Source organism: Nyctereutes procyonoides, unplaced genomic scaffold (assembly GCF_905146905.1).
Source record: "Nyctereutes procyonoides isolate TBG_1078 unplaced genomic scaffold, NYPRO_anot_genome, whole genome shotgun sequence".
NCBI classification, from domain to species: Eukaryota; Metazoa; Chordata; class Mammalia; order Carnivora; family Canidae; genus Nyctereutes; species Nyctereutes procyonoides.
Window position 1 is genome coordinate 32,063,459 of NW_026575049.1, and position 22,506 is coordinate 32,085,964.

General features: G+C 40.9%; 1 protein-coding gene and 1 pseudogene across 3 annotated transcripts in view; one reads left to right on the top strand and one right to left on the bottom strand.

Annotated features, from left to right (window-relative positions):
* The first annotated feature begins 7,368 nt into the window (after positions 1 to 7,368).
* Positions 7,369 to 22,506, top strand: part of PRDM4 (PR/SET domain 4) — a 28,641-nt gene continuing 13,503 nt past the window's right edge. Inside the window, exons 1-5 of one of the 3 annotated variants that reach the window (XM_055329129.1) lie at positions 7,369 to 7,389; positions 7,757 to 8,023; positions 13,829 to 13,962; positions 15,790 to 15,975; positions 17,803 to 18,597. In XM_055329129.1, coding sequence (XP_055185104.1) covers positions 8,013 to 8,023; positions 13,829 to 13,962; positions 15,790 to 15,975; positions 17,803 to 18,597 — 1,126 coding nt within the window. In that variant the 5' untranslated portion in view covers positions 7,369 to 7,389; positions 7,757 to 8,012. Of the gene's footprint in view, positions 7,390 to 7,450; positions 7,562 to 7,756; positions 8,024 to 13,828; positions 13,963 to 15,789; positions 15,976 to 17,802; positions 18,598 to 22,506 lie in introns of those variants that run through there. The other 2 variants (XM_055329127.1, XM_055329126.1) reach the window with 2 other exon arrangements.
* On the bottom strand, positions 12,376 to 13,658 carry LOC129511961 (voltage-dependent anion-selective channel protein 2-like; annotated as a pseudogene).

Below are 22,506 nucleotides of genomic sequence, written 5' to 3' on the forward strand. Positions count from 1 at the left end.
ATCCCACATCGGGCTCCCGGTGCATGGAGCCTGCTTTTCCCTCTGCCTGTGTCTCTGCCTCTCTCTCTCTCTCTCTCTCTGACTATCGTAAAAAAAAAAAAGAAATGACAAATACTCACCTTTTGCTTCGACGTGGATGGAACTGGAGGGTATTATGCTGAGTGAAGTAAGTCAATCAGAGAAGGACAAACATAGTATGGTCTCATTCATTTGGGGAACATAAAAAATAGTGAAATGGAATAAAGGGGAAAGGAGAGAAAATGAGTGGGAAATATCCATGAGGGAGACAGAACATGAGAGACTCCTAACTCTGGGAAATGAACAAGGGGTAGTGGGAAGGGAGGTGGGTGAGGGGTTGGGTTGACTGGGTGATGGGCACTGTGGGGGGCACTTGATGGGATGAGCACTGGGTGTTATGCTATATGTTGGCAAATTGAATTCCAATAAAAAATTTTTTTTAAATGAAAAAAAAACTAATGATAACTTCAATAAATAAATAAACTATGCTTCCTGGGAAACATAATATTGTAAAAATGTCAGTTATCTCTGAATTATTTTAAAGATGAAATGTAATCACAAATAAAATTCAAACATTTTATGTGATATTTGACAAATGATTCTAAATATTATGCAGTAGTACAGAATGTTGAGAATGCCAAAAGAGAAGAAAAGGTAGAAGGATTTTTACTAGTACTGGCAGTCCTTACTTTGCATGGTGGTTGAGGGCCACGCAAGCTGGAATAATACAAAGCAATTTTAATAATAAATAGGAAAAACCATGATTGTTCTGTGAGCATTCAACATTTTTGTCAAAAGTTAAGAACTCTCTTACTTTTGGTTATCAACATAAGGGAAAATTTAAAAAATAGTAAAGCAGTCATTTAAAACATTAGAAATATTGAGAATTAAAGTTTCAAGTATCTTTGAGTTCCTCTAATATGATGTTTGTTTTTTTTTATGATAGTCACAGAGAGAGAGAGGTAGAGACACAGGCAGAGGGAGAAGCAGGCTCCATGCACCGGGAGTCCGACGTGGGATTCGATCCCGGGTCTCCAGGATCGCGCCCTGGGCCAAAAGGCAGGCGCTAAACCGCTGTGCCATCCAGGGATCCCATGATGGTTTTTTTTTGTTTTGTTCTGTTTTTGCTGTTCATAACATCATTATTCAAAATACTCCCAAACTGGAAATAACACAAATGCTCCTCATTATTAGTACTGGGGAATATATGCTGGAATGTCAATAGAATGGAATTTATACAGCAATGAAAGATTGAAGAAATTTACAGCTACTAGCATCAAGATAAATGAATTTCATTATTGTGAGCAAAATTAGCAAGTCAAAAGAAGTGAATATACAGTATAATTGCATATTAAAAATTTTAAGAACAGGCAAAACTGGTGTGTAGGGGTGCAAAAGGAGATGGTAAAGATATCAATCAGAGCAAGGTAAAGATTATTCTAAAAGTCAGGAAAGGAGTTACTTTAGGTTGAATGGAGTGGGAGATGTATTTGAGAAGGGGCATCCTAAAGATTTATAAATTACATGAAGTGTTCTATTCTTTGTTAGGTATTGTTTACACAAGTGTATGCTTTATAATTACTATTTTAAGTGCCATGTATGTTTTATATCATATATTGCAATTTACTGATACATATTTAATATTATCTTTAAATTAGAAATGAAGACAGACTTAGTGTGAAAGGAGCGCAGAAAGCATCTGGGAGGCTGTAATATTTTATTTCTTGACATGTGCATATATATATGTATTTATATATGTGTGTATATATATATATATATATAGTGTATTTTTCAGAATAAAAATCATCTTCTATCCGAAAAAAAAAAAAAAAGAAAAACGGCACCACTGACACAGTTTGGGTTGCTATAAATCTTCAATGTGTAAAAAACGTGATATTAGCAAAGTGTGATAAAACAAGGTATGCCTGTTCTTGGACATTAACCCAGGGAATGTTGCAAATGCTAGTGCTTAATCTTTCATACCCATGTAACAGTTACCAAAGCTCTGAGCAGAAAATCCGTGGTATCCAAGGAAAGGAAGGCAGCCAAGGAAGGCAGCCTCCTTCAGAGTGGCCACCAGGTACACTACCCCAAGACTCAGTCGCTCAAGGCAAGAAGTATTTACCTAGTTCTCAGGCCTGAAGGGCAATGATTTAGGCTGAGTTTTAGTGAATGTCTGGTATGGCCAATTCAGAATCAAGGGGCAGAAAAAAAGGGCTCTAGGTGATACTGGGATGAGCTATTAAGTCACCTTGCTAAGGGCATGGTGACAGGGAGGAGTGCCAAACTGGAGCCATTAACACAGTCACTCTATTTAATTCTCTTGCCCTAAAATAATTACACAATTTGAAGTAGGTACAATAACCGCATGTGGCTAATGGCTGCCATGGTGGAGTGTATAATTCTACTGTCATTGGTCTCCTTGCAATTCCTCAAAACTGCCAGACATTCTCTTGCCTCAGGACTTTTGCACTTTCGCTTACCTCTGACTGAAACTCTTCTTCAGATGTGAATGTGAATCACTCTCTCACCTCCTTGGTTTAAATTTCACCTTTTCAGTGATGATTTCTTTGTCTATCCAATTTTAGATTGTATCTCCTATCTCTAAGCGCTTTCTTCCCTGCCATACTTTTACATGCTATTTATTGCCATCTGGAATATTATATATTTTAATTGGTTACTTGTTTATTATCTGTATTCCTCCACTATTATGTAAACTCCATAGGAAGCTCCATAGGGACTGGCATTGTTTTGCCCATTTAATAAACTGCTATCTTTCCTAGAGGAATACCTGGCATAGCAGGTACTCAATAAATATTTCTTGAATAAATTCTAGATTTCCTATGCCTTTCTGCAAATATTATATAAATAAATGAGTCAGTTAGAATCTGATACAATAGGGGCCCCTGGGTGGCTCAGGGGTTGAGCGTCTGCCTTCAGCTCAGGGCGTGATCCCAGGTCCTGGGATCGAGTCCTGCATCGGGCTCCCCACAGGGAGCCTGCTTCTCCCTCTGCCTGTGTCTCTGCCTCTCTCTCTTTCTCTGTGTCTCTCATGAATGAATGAGTAAAATCTTAAAAAAAAAAAAGAATCTGATACAATAAATTGTAACTGTTTCCAGCTTATGGGGAGAATCTCAAGAATGCCATAGAACAGGTTTACCCACATGAAGTTCTATTTCCAGACTCTTCCTAACATGAGAGATCAAAAACAGGATTTTATACCCTAATTAGACTCAAGAAAAAAAAAAGCTATCTGAGCAGCCCAAAAGAGGCCCAAATTTACCCATTCTGCCATATCTTTAGTGCTAGGAGATAATTTTCCATCCAGCAAAAATATAAATGGCTGTTACTTGATTGTCTTATATATGCTTATCTCTAAGGTTTACTTTTTGGTCACAAACCAACATCTGTGTTTCACAGTCATTTGAACACGTGAGTCGTAAAATAACAGCTACACCTTCATTTCCGTATAAGTGGTCAGCAACTCTCCCACTGTTTTTATTGTTTTACTGACCCCTCAGTGTCTCCTTAAAGTGGCAAGTCACCCTAAATCAGCTCCTTAGGCAACCTTTGGGCCTTCATTTTGCTATATGTCTCAAGTGAAGTGATATATAATAAGCAAAATTTAGTATTATACCAGTTTGATTTTCATTTATTAAATATTTATTGAGCACCTAGTATATGTCAGGTATTGTGCTATCTCATATAGCATTAAATCTTGTTACCAAAACTTCAGATGTGCACATGAATCTTAAAACTTAAAATCTACTTTGAGGGCAGCAGGGGTGGCTCAGCGGTTTAGCATTGCCTTCAGCCCAGGGCGTGATCCTGGAGTCCCGGGATCAAGTCCTACGTCAGGCTCCCTGCATGGATCCTGCTTCTCCTTTGTCTGTGTCTCTGTGTCTCTCATGAATAAATAAATAAAATCTTTTATTTTTTTATTTTTATTTTTTTAAAGATTTATTTATCCATGAGAGACACAGAGAAAGAGAGAGAGGCAGAGACACAGGCAGAGGGAGAGAAGCAGGCTCCATCCAGGGAGCCTGACAAGGGACCTGATTCCAGGACTCCACAATCATGCCCTGAGCCAAAGGCAGGCACTTAACCACTGAGCCACCCAGGGATCCCCAATAAAATCTTTTAAAAAAATAAATATAAAATCTACTTGGAAAGACAGAAAATTAAACAATTAATTATAATAAAGGTTAAAAATGATGAGAGAGTATACCGTGGACCTACTTTAAATTGACTTTTTGAGGTATTTTTACATACGATAAAACTAACCAATTTCAAGTGTACTGTTTGATAAATTTTGACAAAAGTGTACAGTTGTATAACCACTACCACAATCAAGATAATTTTCATCACCCCCTAAAAGTTTCCTCATGCCCCTTTGTAGGCAATCTCATCCCTCCCACTCATCCCCAAGCCCTGACCATCACTTATCTGCTTTCTATTAGTATAGTTTTTCCTTTTCTAGAATTTTATGTAAGTGGACACACATAATATGTAGTCTTTTGTCTATGAAACATGAGATTCATCCATATATGTGTAGTTTGTTCCTTTTATTGCCGAGTAGAATTCCACTGTGTAGATATACTCCAATTTGTTTATTCATTCACCAGTTGACAGACATTTGAGCTATGTACAGTTTGGGATTATTACAAATAAGGTTTCCATGAGCATTTGTGTACAAGTCTTTATATATATTTTTTTCTTTTCTCTTGAATAAATACCTATGAATGTAATTACTGAATTGTATGGTATAAGAAATTGCTAAGTTGTTTTCTAAAATGGCTGTAGCATTTTGCATTCCCACCAGCAAAGTGTGAGGGTTCCAGTTGTTTGGCCTCTGCCCCAACACTTGTTAGAGTCCTTTAAATTTTGCGCACTCTAGTAGGTGTGAAATGTCGTCCCTTTATTGTGTTTTGATTTGCATGTCCCTCATAACTAGTTATGCTGCTCATCTTTTTGTGTGTTTAACTGCCATCTCTATATCTTCTTTGGTAAAATGGCTATTCAAACATTTTGCCCATTTAAAAAATTTGGCTTGTTTGCCTTATTATTGAATTTAAAGGGTACTTAATATATTTCAGATAAAAGTCCTTTGTTGGGGATGCCTGGGTAGCTCAGCGGTTTAGTGCCTGCCTTCTGCCGGGTTCTGGCCCTGGAGACCCAGGATCAAGTCCCACACATCGGGCTGCCTGCATGGAGCCTGCTTCTCCCTCTGCCTGTGTCTCTGCCTCTATGTCTGTGTCTTTCATGAATAAATAAGTAAAATCTAAAAAAAAAAAATGTCCTTTGTCAGATATTTGTTTTGCAAATGTTTTATACTCATTTCTGGCTTGATTTTTATTTTGTCAACAATGGTTTTTCAAGACAAAAAGTTTTAATTCTGATTAAGTTCAATTTGTTAGTTTTTTTAGTGGTTCTGGATTTTTGCATCTGAGCAAAGTTACGAAGACTTTCTACTATATTTTCTTCTGGAACTATTAGTTTTAGGTCTAAACCAATGTGACCTGTCAATGTTCAGTGATTAGTTCTCACAAATAAAATGTGCTTTCCTTTCTTTTTTTATTTTAAATATTTCTTTTTTAAATATTTTATTTATTTATGATAGAGAGAGAGAGAGAGGCAGAGACACAGGCAGAGGGAAAGGCAGGCTCCATGCAGGGAGCCTGATGTGGGACTGATCCCGGGGCTCCAGGATCGCGCCCTGGGCCAAAGGCAGGCGCTAAACCACTGAGCCACCCAGGGATCCCCAAAATGTGCTTTCCTTTCATGAGAAGGGAAGGGAAGCATGATGTGAGTTGACACTCCTGCCTCTTGTTTAAAACACTGTGTGCGGGCTGCCCCAGTGGCCCAGTGGTTTAGCACTGCCTTCTGCCTGGGGTTTGATCCTGGAGTCCTGGGATCTAGTCCCATGTCGGGCTCCCTGCATGGAGCCTGCTTGTGTCTCTGCCTCTGTCTCTCTCCGTCATGAATAAATAAGTAAAATCTTTAAAATAAATAAATAAAACACTGTGTATGCCTTTGCCCCTTCACCTGGGATTGAATTTTCAAAACTCAATCCAGTCTTCACTAGACTACAAGCTGTCCAAGATCAAGACCTATGTCTTATTTTGTATTTATATGTTTGAGCTGCGATTCAGTAAATGTTTTGCGAATGTAAGGAGGAATTCCTGGGTCTCTACTGTTCTGCTGGTGTATGGAAGGTACCAGGCCGTTTATTGCAGATTTTTTTTTAAGTATTTTATTTATTTATTCTTGAGAGACAGAGAGAGAGGCAGAGACACAGGCAGAGGGAGAAGCAGGCTCCCCGAGGGGAGCCCGGGACTCCCGGGTCACCCCCTGAACGGAAGGCAGACGCTCAACCGCTGAGCCACCCAGGCGTCCCACCCAGTGGCTTTCGTGCATGATGATGCCAGAGTGGCTGAGGCCAAGGACAAAGAGAGGGACAGATGAGGTCCAAGGACCTGATCACCAGCCCACAGCATGGTGTGAACTCTGGGTGGTACTTGAAGTGGGATGTGAAGTCCCGGGAAAGGAAAGGTTTTCGAGCAGGGGAGGGAGGGAGCTGATCAGAAGTTTTAAAAACGAAACAGAGATGGGGCTGGTTGGGCTGCCGATCTCCAGGGACACTGGAGACGTCCAATGGGCCGTGTTCCTGCAGAGGCAGTTCAGTAGATGGACCGAGAGCCTGGAGATACAGAACTAGGTGCCACCCAGGTGCCCCCGTTCATTGTAGTTTTAATGTCTAGTCCTCACAAACATGACTTTAGAGAAAAATTGTCCCACCTCAGTTGCACAGAAGAGAAGAAGGACAGAGAGATGAGGGGAACCAAATCCCACACCACCGTTTATGACTTGAAGCAGGGAAACTGCACAACCTGCGGGTGTAAGATAAGGTGAAAACTACTCAAGATAGACTCTCAATTCCTCCTGGGCAATAGCTCCCACATCTTTTGGGCTAAGTCCCTTACTTGGCCCAAATCTGTGGGGCTTGCGTGGATCCGCTTCCCTAGTCGGAGAATGCTAAGGAGACTGAAACCCTGAGTGTGGGCATTTAGGGGACGCGGAACTCACTCGCTACCGGCGCTGCAGCCTGGTTGCCTAGCAACTGCGGGTCGATAGCTCGGCGTTCGACGCAACCCAGCCGGCCTGGGCCGCGGAGCTCCCGGAGGCGCCTTCCGCGGCCCCGCACCCTGGGGCCCGGGTCCCCGCCGTGCGCAGGCGCGGACGGGGCTCGGCGGGGGGAGGGGCGCCGGAACGCAGGCGCCGCTCGCGGGCCCGGGCGGGAGGGGCGCACGCGCGGGGGGCGGGGCGGCAGGCGCCCCGAGTGGCTGCGGAGCCGGAAACGTGCCTCGGAGGGTGCGGCCCTGAGGAGTCGGCGGGCTGGGCCGGGCCGGGCCGGGCGGGGAACCTTAGGCCAGCGGCCCCCGGGGCGCGGGGGTGAGCGGGCGGGGAGGGCCCGAGGCGAGCTCTGCCCGGATGAGGAACAAAGCGGTGGGGCAGGCGCGCGCGCCCCCCGCGCGGCCGGCAGGTGGGCTGCGCTCGGGCCCGGCCGGGGCGGGGCGAGGGCGGCGGGGCCTGCGGGCCCCACGCCGGCGGGCGGGCGGGCGAGTGAGCCGGCCGGCCCCGGGAGGCGGCGTTCGCTGCGCCCGGGCTCTCGGGGGGCCCGGGGACGGGGACTGCATCCTCCCCTGTTTGGGTGACCGCCCTTGGCCTTCCCCCCCAGGTTGGGCAGCCTCCCTCCCGAAGCTCCTGGAGGAAGAGCCCCGGGTGTCCCCCGGCATGCCCCATCTCGCGGCGGGGTGCGCGGCCGCTGGCCCCAGGGACAAGTTGGGCGGCCCCGGGCGGCCGCGGGGCCGAGCGGCAGCGCCTGTGCAGCGGTTGTGAGCAAGATGCGGTAGCACGTGACCCTGGAACGCAGACCCTGATGCCGGTTCCCCGCCACCCGTGTGTTCCTTTCTCTGACGCTTGGCCCCAAGCAGATGCATCACAGGTGAGTACTTGGGCTCCGCGCCCGTGACAGCTTTGGAAAACATTTAGCAAACGAGAGTTCAGAGTGCCTTTCCTTGGTGCCATGGGGGAAGGTTGCAGCGCAGGTGCGATTTGCAAATGGGTTTAAGTCCCAAAGGGACCAAGAAATCCAGAAACCAGAGTTGGATCGAATATACTCTCATGCAACCAAATTTACTCCAAATGTGAATAGCCAAATCCATATAGCCACACGTTGATTGTTGGCTCGTTGACATGTTTTTCCCTATGCCTTTGAGTTATTTGAACGTTTAGTATTTTGATCTGGATTCCAGTGTGTATTTTTAGCTTAGCACCATGCTTCCACTTTGAATTTTGCTGGTTGCCCTATGGCTCGGATGGTAATGTGCAGAAATTAAGTTGTTAGTTTTGCAGGTAGAAATTATTAGTTTTGCAGATTTCATGATGTTTCAAGTACTTAATGATACCATGCCAGTGCAGAAATATGCCAGATAGTTACACTTGGCTGTTCTTTTGGGGCCCTTTCATAGGCTCTATGTTTAGGATGAGGAAGGTAAATTCATTGAAGCTGCTGAAACTGTCCATTGCATTTTGCAAAGTGGCTGCGTTTCAGTTAGCTTCTAATATGCCATTCTTTTTTTTTTTTCTTTTCTTTTTTTTTTTTTATTCATGAGAGACCCAGAGGCAGAGACATAAGCAGAGGGAGAAGCAGGCCTCCTGTGGGGAGCCTGATGCAGGACTCACTCCCAGGACCCCGGGATTATGACCTGAGCCAAAGGCAGATGCTCAACCACTGAGCCACCCAAGCGCCCCCTAATATGCCATTCTGAAAAGAAGTTAGAAAGTCATTAAGGTCAGCAACTGGCAAATGATTTATTCGTAGGTTAGTTAGAAACACACACAGAAAGTGTAGAAGTGTGAAGGAAGTGATTTTACCAGGAATGAGGAGGGAAGAATAGAGAGGTTGGTGTCTTGATTTTGGCCCTCCTTCCAAGATTGCTTCCCAGAACCCCATATGAGAAGGGTAGGTAGAACAGAATCGCACTTTAGAATGAGAGTGTCTCATGAGGATCATATTGTAAATTCCCTTCATCTGCTTTCTCTCTCTGAGATTCTAGTTACCTTTGGTTTATGGCTGCTGAGGTCATCACATTTTAGTGACTCACTACAAAGCAGAAATCTGCTGAGCCTCTCACATTAAACTCTGGTTTGAACTAGTTTGAGAAGGCCTAGGAGTCAACCTAGAAACACCATTTTGATTTTTATGTGGAGATTAGGTACACAGATTAATATTCAGGAATTTTTAGAATGAGATTTGAAGCTAGATTTTTAGGTGTACTTTAAGAAAATTATTGTAACCCATTTGTTGTGGGTCATTACTGCTCTAGTGGTTGTAGAGTTCTAGTTACATTTGGAGCCATAAAAAGTTACAGGAAAAGTCTGTTTTTAACCAGCCCATGTGTAGAAACTTGCAAAATTAAGTAAGCTGTTGTCTCTTTAGGCTATAAGGATTTTTTCATTCTTTTATAGCGTAAATACTGCTGTTAATGTGCTGTCCTTCGTAGGTATACCTCGTTTGTCTTTTGCCTCTTTAGTAAGATTGAAAATGCATTGCTCCATCCAAAGCAAATGTTTCAGAGTGCCTATTCTCTACTGTTGGCTTTGTTCATTTTATTAATGTCTGAGAGTTTAGTTTTATGAGATACCTGGCCTGGGGTAAGATTAAAGCCTGTGACTGTAGAATAATGCAGGAACAGGTCTTTGTGGGACTTCAAACACAACCCACAATATAAATATACAGCTCCTAATTACTGGAACTATGTAAAAGGCAAAATGGTTCTATTAGTGTAATTGTCTAATTATAGTTAAAAGCTTGAGTTTTTTTGTTTTTTTTTTTTTTAAGATTTTATTTATTCATGAGAGACAGAGAGAGAGAGAGAGAGAGAGAGAGAGAGAGAGGGAGAAGCAGGCTCCATGCTGGGAGCCCAATGTGGGACTCCATCCCGGGTCTGCAGGAGCAGGCCCCGGGCTGAAGGCGGCGCTAAACCACTGAGCCACTGGGGCTGCCCAAGTTTTTTTTATTGTAGTTGTCCTACAGCGTTATATTGATTTCAGGTCTTGATATTTAATGTTATGTTAGTTTCAGGTGCACAACATAATGATTCAGCTTAGGTTTCTTAAATTGGCAGACCTGGATTTAAGTCCTAACTTTGCCACTTGTTATATAATCTTGGGTTAAGTTTCTTAGCCTCTCTGTTTTCTCATCTCTAAAATGGGATCAAGAGTAGTACCTACCTCACAAGGATTAGGGGAAATAATTACATGTAAATCACTTAGGTCAGTGTCTAACACATGTAGTAAGGGAGTAGTAAGTATGAGCTATTACTATTTTCAGGTTTATTGGTGGCTGATACTGCCATTTTTCAAATGAAAAACCTATTTAGGTTTGCTCTCAATGCTAGGGAATGTGTAAATCCATTTGATTCCTCTTCTTTACTCTTCCCATGTACACAGACATAGAAGAACTTGCATTACTGTTCCCTATACTTATTCTCAGTATAAGGAGTAGAGGTTTTTTTTTTTTAAGATTTTTAAAGATTTTATTTATTTGAGAGAAAGTGAGCACACATAAGCATGAGCAGGCGGAGGGACGAAGGGAGAGGGAGATGCAGATGGCTACTGAGCAAGGAGCTGGACCCTGAGCTTGATCCCAGGACCCCAACATCATGACCTGAGCCCAAGGCAGATGCTTAACCAGGTCTTTAGTGACCTTTGGATAACCCATTGGCTAGCCTCTTGAAATTATAATGTTTATAGTATGGTAGTCTCTAATTTTTTTTTTTTTTTTTAAGATTTTGTTTATTACGAGAGACAGAGGCAGAGACATAGGCAGAGGGAGAAGCAGGCTCCATGCAGGGAGCCCTAAGTGGGACTCGCTCCCAGGACTTCAGGATCACACTCTAAGCCGAAGGCAGACACTTAACCCCTGAGCCACCCGGGCGTCCCATCTCTAAATTTTGATATAGGAACTAATAGTTATTGATAGCCTCCAATAACATCTTGTTCAAACCACTGTTATTCTGATAACATTATTAATGACAATGTAACGTAGATTGCATAGAAAGGGTGATTCTCAGATTTTTTGGCCTGACAAAAATGGCCTAGATTTAAAAAAAAAAATTTGATGTATTGAAAAACGTTTTGGCAGTGTTTTGCAATATGATCTGTGCTATGATTTGGGGCACAGAACATGTCTCTGAGCCTGGTTTCCTCATTTATTTTGAAGACTTGGTGAGAGAATATGAAGTAAATTTTTATAAAGTTTGTGTAGCAAAGCTTACATAATAACCTATTTGGTGGCTATTAAAATTTCTATACAGAAATTTATTTATTTATTTTTAAAATATTTTATTTATTTATTGAAGACAGACACAGATAGAGAGGCAGAGACACAGGCAGAGGGAGAAGCAGGCTCCACGCAGGGAGCCTGACATGGGACTGGATCCTGGGTCTCCAGGATCACATGCTGGGCTGAAGGCGGCGCCAAACTGCTAGGCCATTAGGGCTGCCCTCTATACAGAATTTTAATAAAATCTAATCCATGAAGGAAATATGGTGCTTCTTCACACCATTAATAATTGAATTCAGACCCACTATTGCTATAACTCTTAGTAAAAAGAATTAGTAAAAATTATTTTGAGTGGGTTAAAACAAACTGTATACAGAGGTCTGGTTTGAAGTAATAGACCATTTGCATAAAATACTGTGAAAGAAAACTTGGATGATTTGAAACAAACTCTGCCATATGCTCTAAGAATTGCACTTTTCTTCAGGCAGTGTACATAGGGTTTGGAACAAAACCCCTGAGTTAAGTCCTTTTCTGTTTTGTGACTTTGACTGAATTAATGTCTTTGAATCCTAGTTTCCTGATCAGTAGAAAGAATAAGACACTCTATCTTAGAGAACTGTAAGCATAAAAATTAAGTAGTAGTCAGCTCCCATTTCCCTCCCCCCATCTTTTCAGGCTCTTCAGTAACTTTTTTTTTTTTAACTTGGAGTCATTAATTATGTATACTTGTTTTTATTCATAATCTGTAATGTATGGGGATACCAAAAGTAATTCTAATGATGGCCAAATTTAACAGAAATTTTTTAACCTCATCTTAAAACTTCCACTGATCCTTCTGGTTCAATGGCAATTTTCAATGTTAATAGGAACATAAAAACAAACATGCACACAATTACACAGTTTTCATAAATGTCTATTTCATTATTGGTGGGTAGCGCATTTAACAGTTATATACATTTAAATAATGTATAGGTGACTGGAGGACTGCAGTATTGGTAACTAGATAACCAATTTAACTAGAAACCAGCTAACAAGTAACTGTCTAAATATTTAAAATACAGCTCTTGTTCAGATCATCCTTTGTTTTGATCACCTTCTTGGGGGAGTGAGGGGGGAAGCCTGCTGGTCACACTGGAAATATATTAAGGCCAAATCCTCTGATAATCATTCCCAGAGGTTTCTTTCAGCTGGATTAAGCCTCCAACTCCAGGGCAAGCCCAAGTTTGTGGCCTCCAGCATTAATGCTCTTCCCATCTACCAGGGCAGACAGTGTAAGCTTGACACCAGGCCTCAGAGTCTGAGTGTAGCCCACTCCAGTTAAACTAGAGTTGTTGACTTTTGCCTGATGTCCAAGCAAGGTTTACTGAAGTGTCAAGATCTTCACATACTTTCTGATTAAATTGATCCTCCAAATTCTATCCTGTCATTGACATTAGTGTGTAGTTGGAAGTCCCCAGTCCTGTAGCCTACTGCAAAGTTATTTCTTGTCAGCTTTGATTTGGGACTGTCAAAAGTCATCTGGTAGCCAGCAAGCCAGTCCTCATAACCAAAGACGGCTGAACCATGGATTGCAGGTCCAGCAAAATCAAAATCAATGTTACAGCCAAGGTTTATACACTCCCGCTTGTTTTTTTTTTTTTTTTTAATTTTTATTTATTTATGATAGTCACAGAGAGAGAGGAGAGAGAGAGAGGCAGAGACACAGGCAGAGGGAGAAGCAGGCTCCATGCACCGGGAGCCCGACGTGGGATTCGATCCCGGGTCTCCAGGATCGTGCCCTGGGCCAAAGGCAAGCGCCAAACCGCTGCGCCACCCAGGGATCCCTTTTTTTTTTTTTTTTTTTTAATTTTTATTTATTTATACACTCCCGCTTGTAAGAAGGCTTGATTTTATTACTTTTATTTCCTGTGTTTGGTGAAAAGGTGGTATCAAATGTCAGTTTCAAACCTTGACAGATCTGGTCTTCAATTGCGATTTCTGTTCCCAGAGTGTTATCGGTGTTCCACTTTTCTGTGAAAGTCAGGCCATACTCACACCATTTATATCTGGTCTCCAAGGTTCCAGTAACTTTACCAGTGTCTGTATTAGATGAACCAGATGTTGAGAATTCCACACCACTGCATAACTTTGTTTTCACATCCAGTTTCACCAACCCAAAACCAAATCCTGTGTTGAAAATATCTCTGGCAGCTTTGCCAAGGTCAACATAGGATGGAGGAACACACATTGGCTGCGCACAGCTCTGCCCGTAGGTTGCCATGGCGAGGCCACAGGAAGGGGTGATCTGGTGGTCTCCTGAGAGGAGCCGCTACCACCGCTCCACTCGCAACTCCAGCTGCTGGGCTTGCTCAGGGTCAGGCTGCAGCTATCCTGGCTGGAGGGCAAAGTCGCTCTTCAGTAACTTAAATGGAATCACTGAGGTAAGATTTTGCCTAATGGGTCGTGTGTGCTCTTTCTTAGGATGAATGAAATGAACCTGAGCCCAGTGGGGATGGAGCAGCTGACTTCATCCTCTGTGAGCAATGCCTTGCCAGTCTCAGGGAGTCATCTAGGGTTGGCTGCCTCACCCACTCACAATGCCATCCCTGCCCCAGGTGAGTAGTAAGGGAGAGCCACTGAATTTCAATACTTAATTGCATTATCAATTCTTGGTGGAGCCTAAAGGGAGACAGAGCCCCTTTAAGAGTGTAAAGGAGAAGCCCAGCAGGTCTGAGCAACAGTTCCACATGTGGCAGCATCATGGAAGAAATGTTTTTGTGGACTACTGGAGTTGTAGTGGATAGGAATAGCAGTTTTTTTTTTATTAGTCCTCTTGTGGGGTTGGTGGCCTCTATCTAGAGATGTAATTGACTTGGCATTTTATCTAGGTTTATCTGTTCATCTGGTTCACATCTTTAGCACTCTGTCCCTGGGTTAATAGAAGAGAATGAAAGTTATTCTACCAACTGTTCCCAGAAAGTAATAGCGCTTGAGCTTCGTTTTTTATTACCTCTGAAATTGGCAACAACTGCAAATACACCAGGCTTAAAATTAAAAGAGGAGGTACCAGAGATCTCTGTGGAAATGCTGTTAGCCTCTGTACTCAGAAATAGTATAGAAAAAGCTCTCATTTTCCTCCATCACTGTACTTTAAAAAACTTTTATTTATTTTCTTTTTCTTTTGGAAGAGAAAAGAGATAAGCTATTGACTCTTAATGATCTATGGCATTGTAATGTATTGGACTTTTTTTTTTTAAGGTTTTATTTATTTATTTGTGAGAAAGGGAAAGATCACAGGGAGAGGGAGAAGCAGGCTCCCTGCTGAGCACAGAGCCTGACATAAGGCTGGATCCCAGGATCCTGAGATCATGACCTGAGCCAAAAGCAGATGCTTAACCAACTGAGCCACTCAGGTGCTCCTGTATTGGACTTTCTTTATCACAATTAGAGTTAATGGAGATGCCTGTCTGTGGAGCATGTGACTCTTTCAAGATTGTACATTTGAGTCCCATGTTGAATGTAGAGATTACTTAATAAAATTTAAAAAAAAATGTTTAAGGGTGTTTTAAATCTTTAATTTGTTTAAATAGTTCTCTGTAGGGATTACCTGCTTAGTTACTAAAATGCAGCAGCTGAATAAATTCATCTAAACTAGGGTCTCCACCTTCTTTTCAGGTGTCCAAAAGAAATTTAAAAAAACTTATTAGTAAACTCATTTGATTATCTCTTAGGCATTCCTTTTAGTGAACACTCTTGTTGAGGAGTAAAGGCCTATTAAAAAATATTGCCACTGGCAAAAATAATGCAAATTAGCACTGTCCAAGTTTGTATTCATTGTTATACTTAGGCATAGTAAGAGTCACTTCGACACTTTGCACGTATAATCAAAGATAAATATAATCTAAAATTTAAATTTTTTAAATTATGAAATATAGCAAATATACAAAAGACTACATGAAAGTATATTTGTGCAGTTTTGCATTTACCTTCCAAGTATAAGCATATCTTTGAATTTTTAAAAAGCAAAACATTCTCACCATATAAAATGGGAAATACAAATAATACAGGAAAAGAATTCGTAATATCATTACTCAGAGAGCACTCCTGTGAACTTTGGTATTTTTTCCCATTATTTTTATCTCTATATGATTTGTTCTCTTAAACTGTATTTAAACTAGTTTTTTAATTGTAATGTTTTAATACTTAAAAGCAATACAGACGACTGGAAGATCAGCTTGACCATTTTAAAACTAACTTAACTCCCTTTAAGACCTATTTCTGGATATTTGCACAATACTATCTGTCTATGGATATAAGGGGCTACTAGGTGAGATTTTTCCCCGCATATGTAGAAACCTCCCAAGAGTTTAGATAGTGATTATAGAGAGAGTTTTTAAGTACTTACTTTCTTTTAATTGAGAAAAAAAAACATTTTTTTGTAGGCCTGCCAGTGGCAATTCCAAACCTGGGTCCCTCCCTGAGCTCTTTGCCTTCTGCTTTGTCTCTAATGCTCCCAATGGGTATTGGGGATCGAGGGGTGATGTGCGGGTTACCCGAAAGAAACTACACCCTACCTCCACCACCGTACCCCCACCTGGAGAGCAGTTACTTCAGAACCATTCTACCTGGTAAGTAGTACAGTTATTTGGAACATTAGAAGAAAGCCTCCTCTTAACCTCCTTTCTTGAAGACTTGAATAACACTTTTTTCTGTTTTTCAGTATTGGATATTAATATCTAAGTGGGAAAAAATAAATATTTTTGTACCTTTCCTCTTACAATGTACAGATAACACATTATTAATATAATAGTTTGACTAAGTTTTATTTATTAAGGGTGCTTAAGCAATTTTTCTCCTTCTTTCCTCCAGTATTTCCTTGATTCAGTTTTTATAATTCAGCAGTTGTAATTCCTATCAACCATATATCCTGTTTAGTGTCATTATTATAAATTAAAGTTTATAGGTTAAGTTTATTGATATTTTTGTTCTAAATACTTATTTTAGAAAATTTAGCAAATAGGGAGAAGAACCGCTCATACATAGTTCCATCGTCCATCTTTTTGATGTACTTCCCTCCTTTTATCTCAGTGTATAGCTTTTTAATATTTTTCATAATTAAGACTATACTTTCTATATGATTGTGTATCCTTTTCCACTTTATATTTTTCTTTCCTTTTTTTTTTTTTTTTTAAGATTTTGTTTATTCATGAGAGACAGGCAGAGACATAGGCAGAGGGAGAAGCAGGCTCCCTGTGGGGAGCCTGATGGGAAACCCCATCCTAGGACCTCAGGATCACGCTCTGAGCTGAAAGCAGACGCTCAACCACTGAGCCACCCAAGTGTCCCTACTTCATTTTTTTCTGTAGTTATTTTCCATAACTGCTGCATGGTTTTCATAATTATTCTTTTTAATGCTGCATTATAGTCTTCTGAATGGATATTCCATGGTTTATTTATAATCAATCTTTATTGTTGGACAGTTTGGTTTTTCTAGGTTCTTATTACAGGAATGTCTTTGTATATAATATCTATAAAATGCATTTAGGGAAGATTATCCTCAGTGGAATTTCTTGTGCAAGAGCACATGAATGTCTTTTGGGTTCTTAATATATATACTTTCCAAAGAAGTTTTAGTAATTTTCATTCCCACTGGCAATGCAGCAGGTACCATTTCACCATATCCTTACAAGCAAGCATGTATATTCAAGTATTTCTTTTAGTTTTAATAAAGCAGATTCGATTGTGATTTTGTTTTGAATGGAATGTAATATGCTATGATAGTTTAATAACTTAAAACTTAGTTATATTTCTTTTTTATTTTTACTGTTTTTCAAAGATTTTATTTATTCATGAGAGACATACAGAGAGAGGCAGAGACATAGGCATAGGGAGAAGCAGGTTCCCTGTGGGGAGCCCAATGTGGAACTCGATCCCAGAACCCCAGGATGCCCGAGCCAAAGGCAGATAGATGCTCAACCACTGAGCCACGTAGGCGTCCCTGGAAGATCTGCTTTTAAATCATTTTACCTTTTAATTTTTATAAAACAAATTTCAGCATCTTGGGTCTCAGGAATTCCAACTATGTATATATTAAAGGCATCATTTAAATGCTTAATTTCCATGGACATCAAAGGAACATAGTTAATCTTTTATAGTGTCTGAGTTTCACAGGGATAATCTTTTATAGTGTCTGAGTTTCACAGGGAAAACTGAATTATGGTATATGTTGCTATTTATAAGGTATATATATATCAATTTAACCAAATAAGTAAGTAGAAGATTCTTTTATGGTATATTTATGTTGCTGTTTTTATAAAGTATATCAGGTAAGCCAGAGAAGTAGGTAAGAGATTAATCTAGTTATTTGTAAGGAAAATAGTTTCTAGCATTTGGAATTTCTTATATTTAATGCTGTACTAAAAAATCTCTGATATCTCATCTTTTCCCTTTCCCAGGCATTTTATCTTACTTAGCTGACAGACCACCTCCTCAGTATATACACCCTAACTCTATAAATGTTGATGGTAATACAGCACTGTCTATCGCCAATAACGCTTCAGCTCTAGATCCCTATCAGTCCAGTGGAAATGTTGGATTGGAGCCAGGCATTGTTTCATTAGACTCTCGCTCTGTGAACACACATGGTGCCCAAAGTCTTCATCCCAGTGATGGCCACGAGGTGGCCTTGGACACAACAATCACTATGGAGAACGTCTCTAGGGTTACCAGCCCAATCTCTACAGATGGAATGGCAGAAGAACTTACGATGGATGGTGTTGCAGGCGAGCATTCCCAGATCCCAAATGGCTCCAGAAGTCACGAACCTTTGTCTGTAGATTCTGTGAGCAACAATCTTGCAGCAGACACTGTAGGACATGGTGGTGTGATACCCATTCACGGGAATGGCCTGGAGCTCCCTGTGGTCATGGAGACGGACCACATTGCAAGTCGGGTCAACGGGATGTCTGACAGTGCCCTCAGTGACTCCATTCACACCGTGGCCATGAGCACCAACTCTGTAAGCGTGGCACTCTCTACCTCACACAACCTCGCCTCCCTAGAATCTGTTTCCCTCCATGAAGTTGGCCTAAGCCTAGAACCTGTGGCTGTCTCCTCCATCACCCAGGAGGTTGCTATGGGGACAGGTCATGTAGATGTATCTTCAGACAGTCTTTCTTTTGTACCACCTTCACTGCAAATGGAAGACTCCAATTCAAACAAGGAAAATATGGCAACCTTGTTTACAATTTGTGAGTGTATTTAGCCTTTTTCTTTTGGAAATATTGATAGTAAGGGTCATCATCTCTAATAGATTTAGTCCAAAGTCACGTGTTAGGGAAGCATAGAAAGTAACTAAATTTTGGAATTTTTCTTTGTGTATTATGCTTTATTAATGTGCCTTTTCCTCCAGCTGAATGACATACAGACATTTTGTTGGTTCTTAAGTATTCTAAAATAAGGAAACCAGAGTCATTTCCTTCTGTATTTTACAGATAAGGTCAGTCCAATATATTCATGATATTTCCCTGGGTTTCAGAATAGAGTTGTTATAGAAGTAAACTTCAGTGAGGTAGTCTGTGTGTCATGCTGTGTGCTTTGTCAACATAAGACAAATTTATTAGATGATACGTACTATCTTATCCCCATGGAAAAAATGTAGGTTGATACACAGTTTTTATTTTTGCTCAGAATGCATGTAAATTACTATAGTTGGACATGTAAGAATTCTTTTTATGGGGCAACGGTAACAAAAAGCAGTGTAAAGACTGTTCATTTGTTGGTGTTACTACATGCTTCATTCATGCAGGAAACGTGTCAAGTGCTTACTCTGTGCCAGCCTCTGTGCTAGAGGCAGGGTAGAAAACAGTCTGTGAGAGATGACACATGCCTTTAAAGAGCTTATGTCTGATGGGAGGCATAGGCAAGTAAACAAGCTATCGTAATACAACATAAGTGGGAAGATGGGATTAAATATTAGGTTTAAGAGAGCCTAAAGCGGAGCATCTAACCAAGCCATGGAAGGAATAGAGAAGACTTACCAGGGCAGGCAGTGCATATGTTAGTTAGCACAGACTTGAAGGACAAGAAAGATGTTGGTAGCTGAGTATCAAGAAGAACAGTGTCCCTGACAGGAGTTGGCACCTGTAAGTACCTAGGACTAAAAAAATTTTGCATGCTTCAGAATTGCTGAAGCATAGTATGTAGGTGATGAGAAAGAAGTAGGAGCCAGAACCCAAAGGGTCTTCTAAGAAGTCAGTGGTCTTAATGAGTGCAATTTGGGATGGGGGCTCTGTTGCAAAAGTGAGACGAGTAGGCAGGTAAGGAAGATGATGCCAAAATTTAAGTGGAAGGTGATTTTCTAACCTGGAGTTGAGGTGATGTTGAGGAAAGTGGGGAGTATTTACAAAAAACTTAGTAGATTTGGCAAGAAAACTTGCCAATTAAAGTTGGGGGAGAGAAGGGTGAAGGAGATATCCCCTGGTTTCTGGCATGGGAAACTAGGTGGAGAGTGGTACCACTTCTTAGGATGATGAATGGTGGAGGAGGCCTCTTTTTTTTTTTTTTTTTTTTGAGGAGCTGGTTTCAGACATGTTGATTTCAGTGTCTATAAAATACCCAATAGAGTTTTTTTTTTAAGATTTTATTTATTTGACAGAACACAAAAGGGGGGGGGCATAGGAAGGAGGAGACAACTCCCCATAGAGCAGGGAGCCAGTGACCATGACCTGAGCCCAAGGCAGATGCTTAACCAACTGAGCCACCCAGCCGTGCCCCAATAGAGATGTCTAATGAGAATTTTAATCTGGAGCACAGAGATCTGTCTGCAAATACTCAGGGATCCCTCAGCATTAGGATGTCAATCATAGCCATGGAAGTGGGGTAAAATTATCTTCTAGTGAGAGTGTGGAGTATAAGAGAGGGTAGAGGAAGAGCTTCCAAAGTAGACTGAACAGGAGGGTCAGAAAAGTAGGACAAAGCTTCTGGTGCCTCAGAAGCCAAGCAGTGAGAACTTTTATGTTAAACTTTTAAAGTCTGAAATCAATAATTTTAAAATATTTTAATTTAGGGATGTGATTAATGAATGGAAGCTCATTAACTCAGCAGAGGATAAGAGAGGCCTAAATAAGCCTGTTGATTCTTTTTTAAGTGATCATGTGGAATCTTGCTCGTGTGTGTGTGTGTGTGTGTTTTAAAGATTTTATTTATTTATTCATGAGAGACAGAGAGAGAGGCAGAGACACAGGCAGAGGGAGAAGCAGGCTCCATGCAGGGAGCCCAACGTGGGACTCCATCCCGGGTCTTCAGGATCACACCCCGGGCTGTAGGTGGAGCTAAACTGCTGCGCCACTGGGGCTGCCCTCCTGTGTGTGTTTTTTAAAAAATGAGATAGAATTCACATACACGTTTTAAAGTGTACAATTTCGTAGTTTTTTTTTTTGTATACTGACAAAGTTGTGTAACAATCACCACTATCTAATTTCAAAGCATTAACACCCTGTAAAGATACCCCACTAGCAGTTGCTCATCATTCCTGCCCTTCCAACTCCCTTCCCTCCCTGCCACGGTCCTCAGGCAACCACTAATCTACTTTCTATCTATAGATTCACCTGTCCTGGACACTTCATATAATGGAAACGTATGACATGTGGCCTTTGTGATTTGCTTCTTTCCCTTAGGACAATGTTGTCATATTTCATTCGTGTTGTAGCAGGTGTCAGTGCTTCATTCCTCTTTATGGCTGTGTAATAATATTCCATTGTTTGAATGAATATACCACATTTTGTTTATCCACCTTTCACTTATGAACATTTGGTTTCTCCTTTGGCTATTATGAATAATGCTGCTGTGAACATTCATGTACAAGTTTTTGTATGTACATATGTTTAAGTCTCTTAGATACATATTTAGGAATGGAATTGCTCTGTATTTAACTTTTTGAGGAAATGTTAGAGTTTTCTGAAGTGATTGCACCATTTTCAATTCCCAACATCAATGTGTGAGCGTTCCAGTTTCTCCACATCTTTTAAACACTTTTTCTGTTATCCATCTTACCAACTGTGAAGTGGCATCTCATTGTGGTTTAGATTTGGATTACCAGATTGATAATGATGGCAAACCTCTTCCTTTACATGTTCTAATTGGCCATTTGTGTATTTTCGAGAAACCTTTAAAGCATTTTTTTGCAGTATGAAATCTGAATCTCCTTTGGAGATTTAGCATAGTTTCTTATTAAAAGCAGTGGACAATCAGTTCTCACTAGGTATAGGGGATCTCTAATCTGATATTCAAAGTATTTTTAGTCAAGTAATGGTTGAAGTAAGATACTATTTCTGCTTTGCCTAAATATGAAAATGTACTGATATTTTAGGTCATTTAACGAGAAATGTTCAATAATTACTTAGGAAAAAAAGATACTTAAATGTCTGTGGTTCTGAGGTTGATGTATTCCATCTGTTTGTGGATGAATTTGGAAAGTTTGAACATAATCATTGACTGATAGGCTCATGTGTGCTATTCCTTAACAGAAATGAAGCAGATTTATGGACAGGGATACTCATGAGCTTGTAAAAGTGAAGTTACAGTAACCAGGGGATCCCTGGGTGGCTCAGCGGTTTAGCACCTGCCTTCAGCCCAGGGTGTGATCCTGGAGTCCCAGGATTGAGTCCCACTACAGGCTCCCTGCGTGGAGCCTGCTTCTCCCTCTGCCTGTGTCTCTGCTTCTGTCTCTGTGTCTCTCATGAAAAAATAATTAAAATCTTAAAAAAAATAAAAGTTACAGTAACCGTAGACAGCAGTATATATAAAGACAGCACCCTTTCTTTTTCTTTTTTTTTGACAGCACCCTTTCTGACAATGCAAAAAGAAAGACTATATGAACAGTAAGAAATTAAAAGTCTTAAATACTGCAAGAATATGACTACCTACTGTCCCTAAGAGCATTTGTTTTTTTTGTTTTTTTGTTTTTTTTTTTTTGTCTTAAGAATCTGTCATCAAACCTGGGTAACCAGTTTGTTCATAATGAAGCAAAAGTTGACAGTCATACACCTAGCTCTGACTCTTTAGATTTTATTTATTTATGCAGGAGAGACACAGAGATAGAGACACAGGCAGAGGGAGAAGCAGGCTCCACGCAGGGAGCCCGATGTGGGACTCGATCC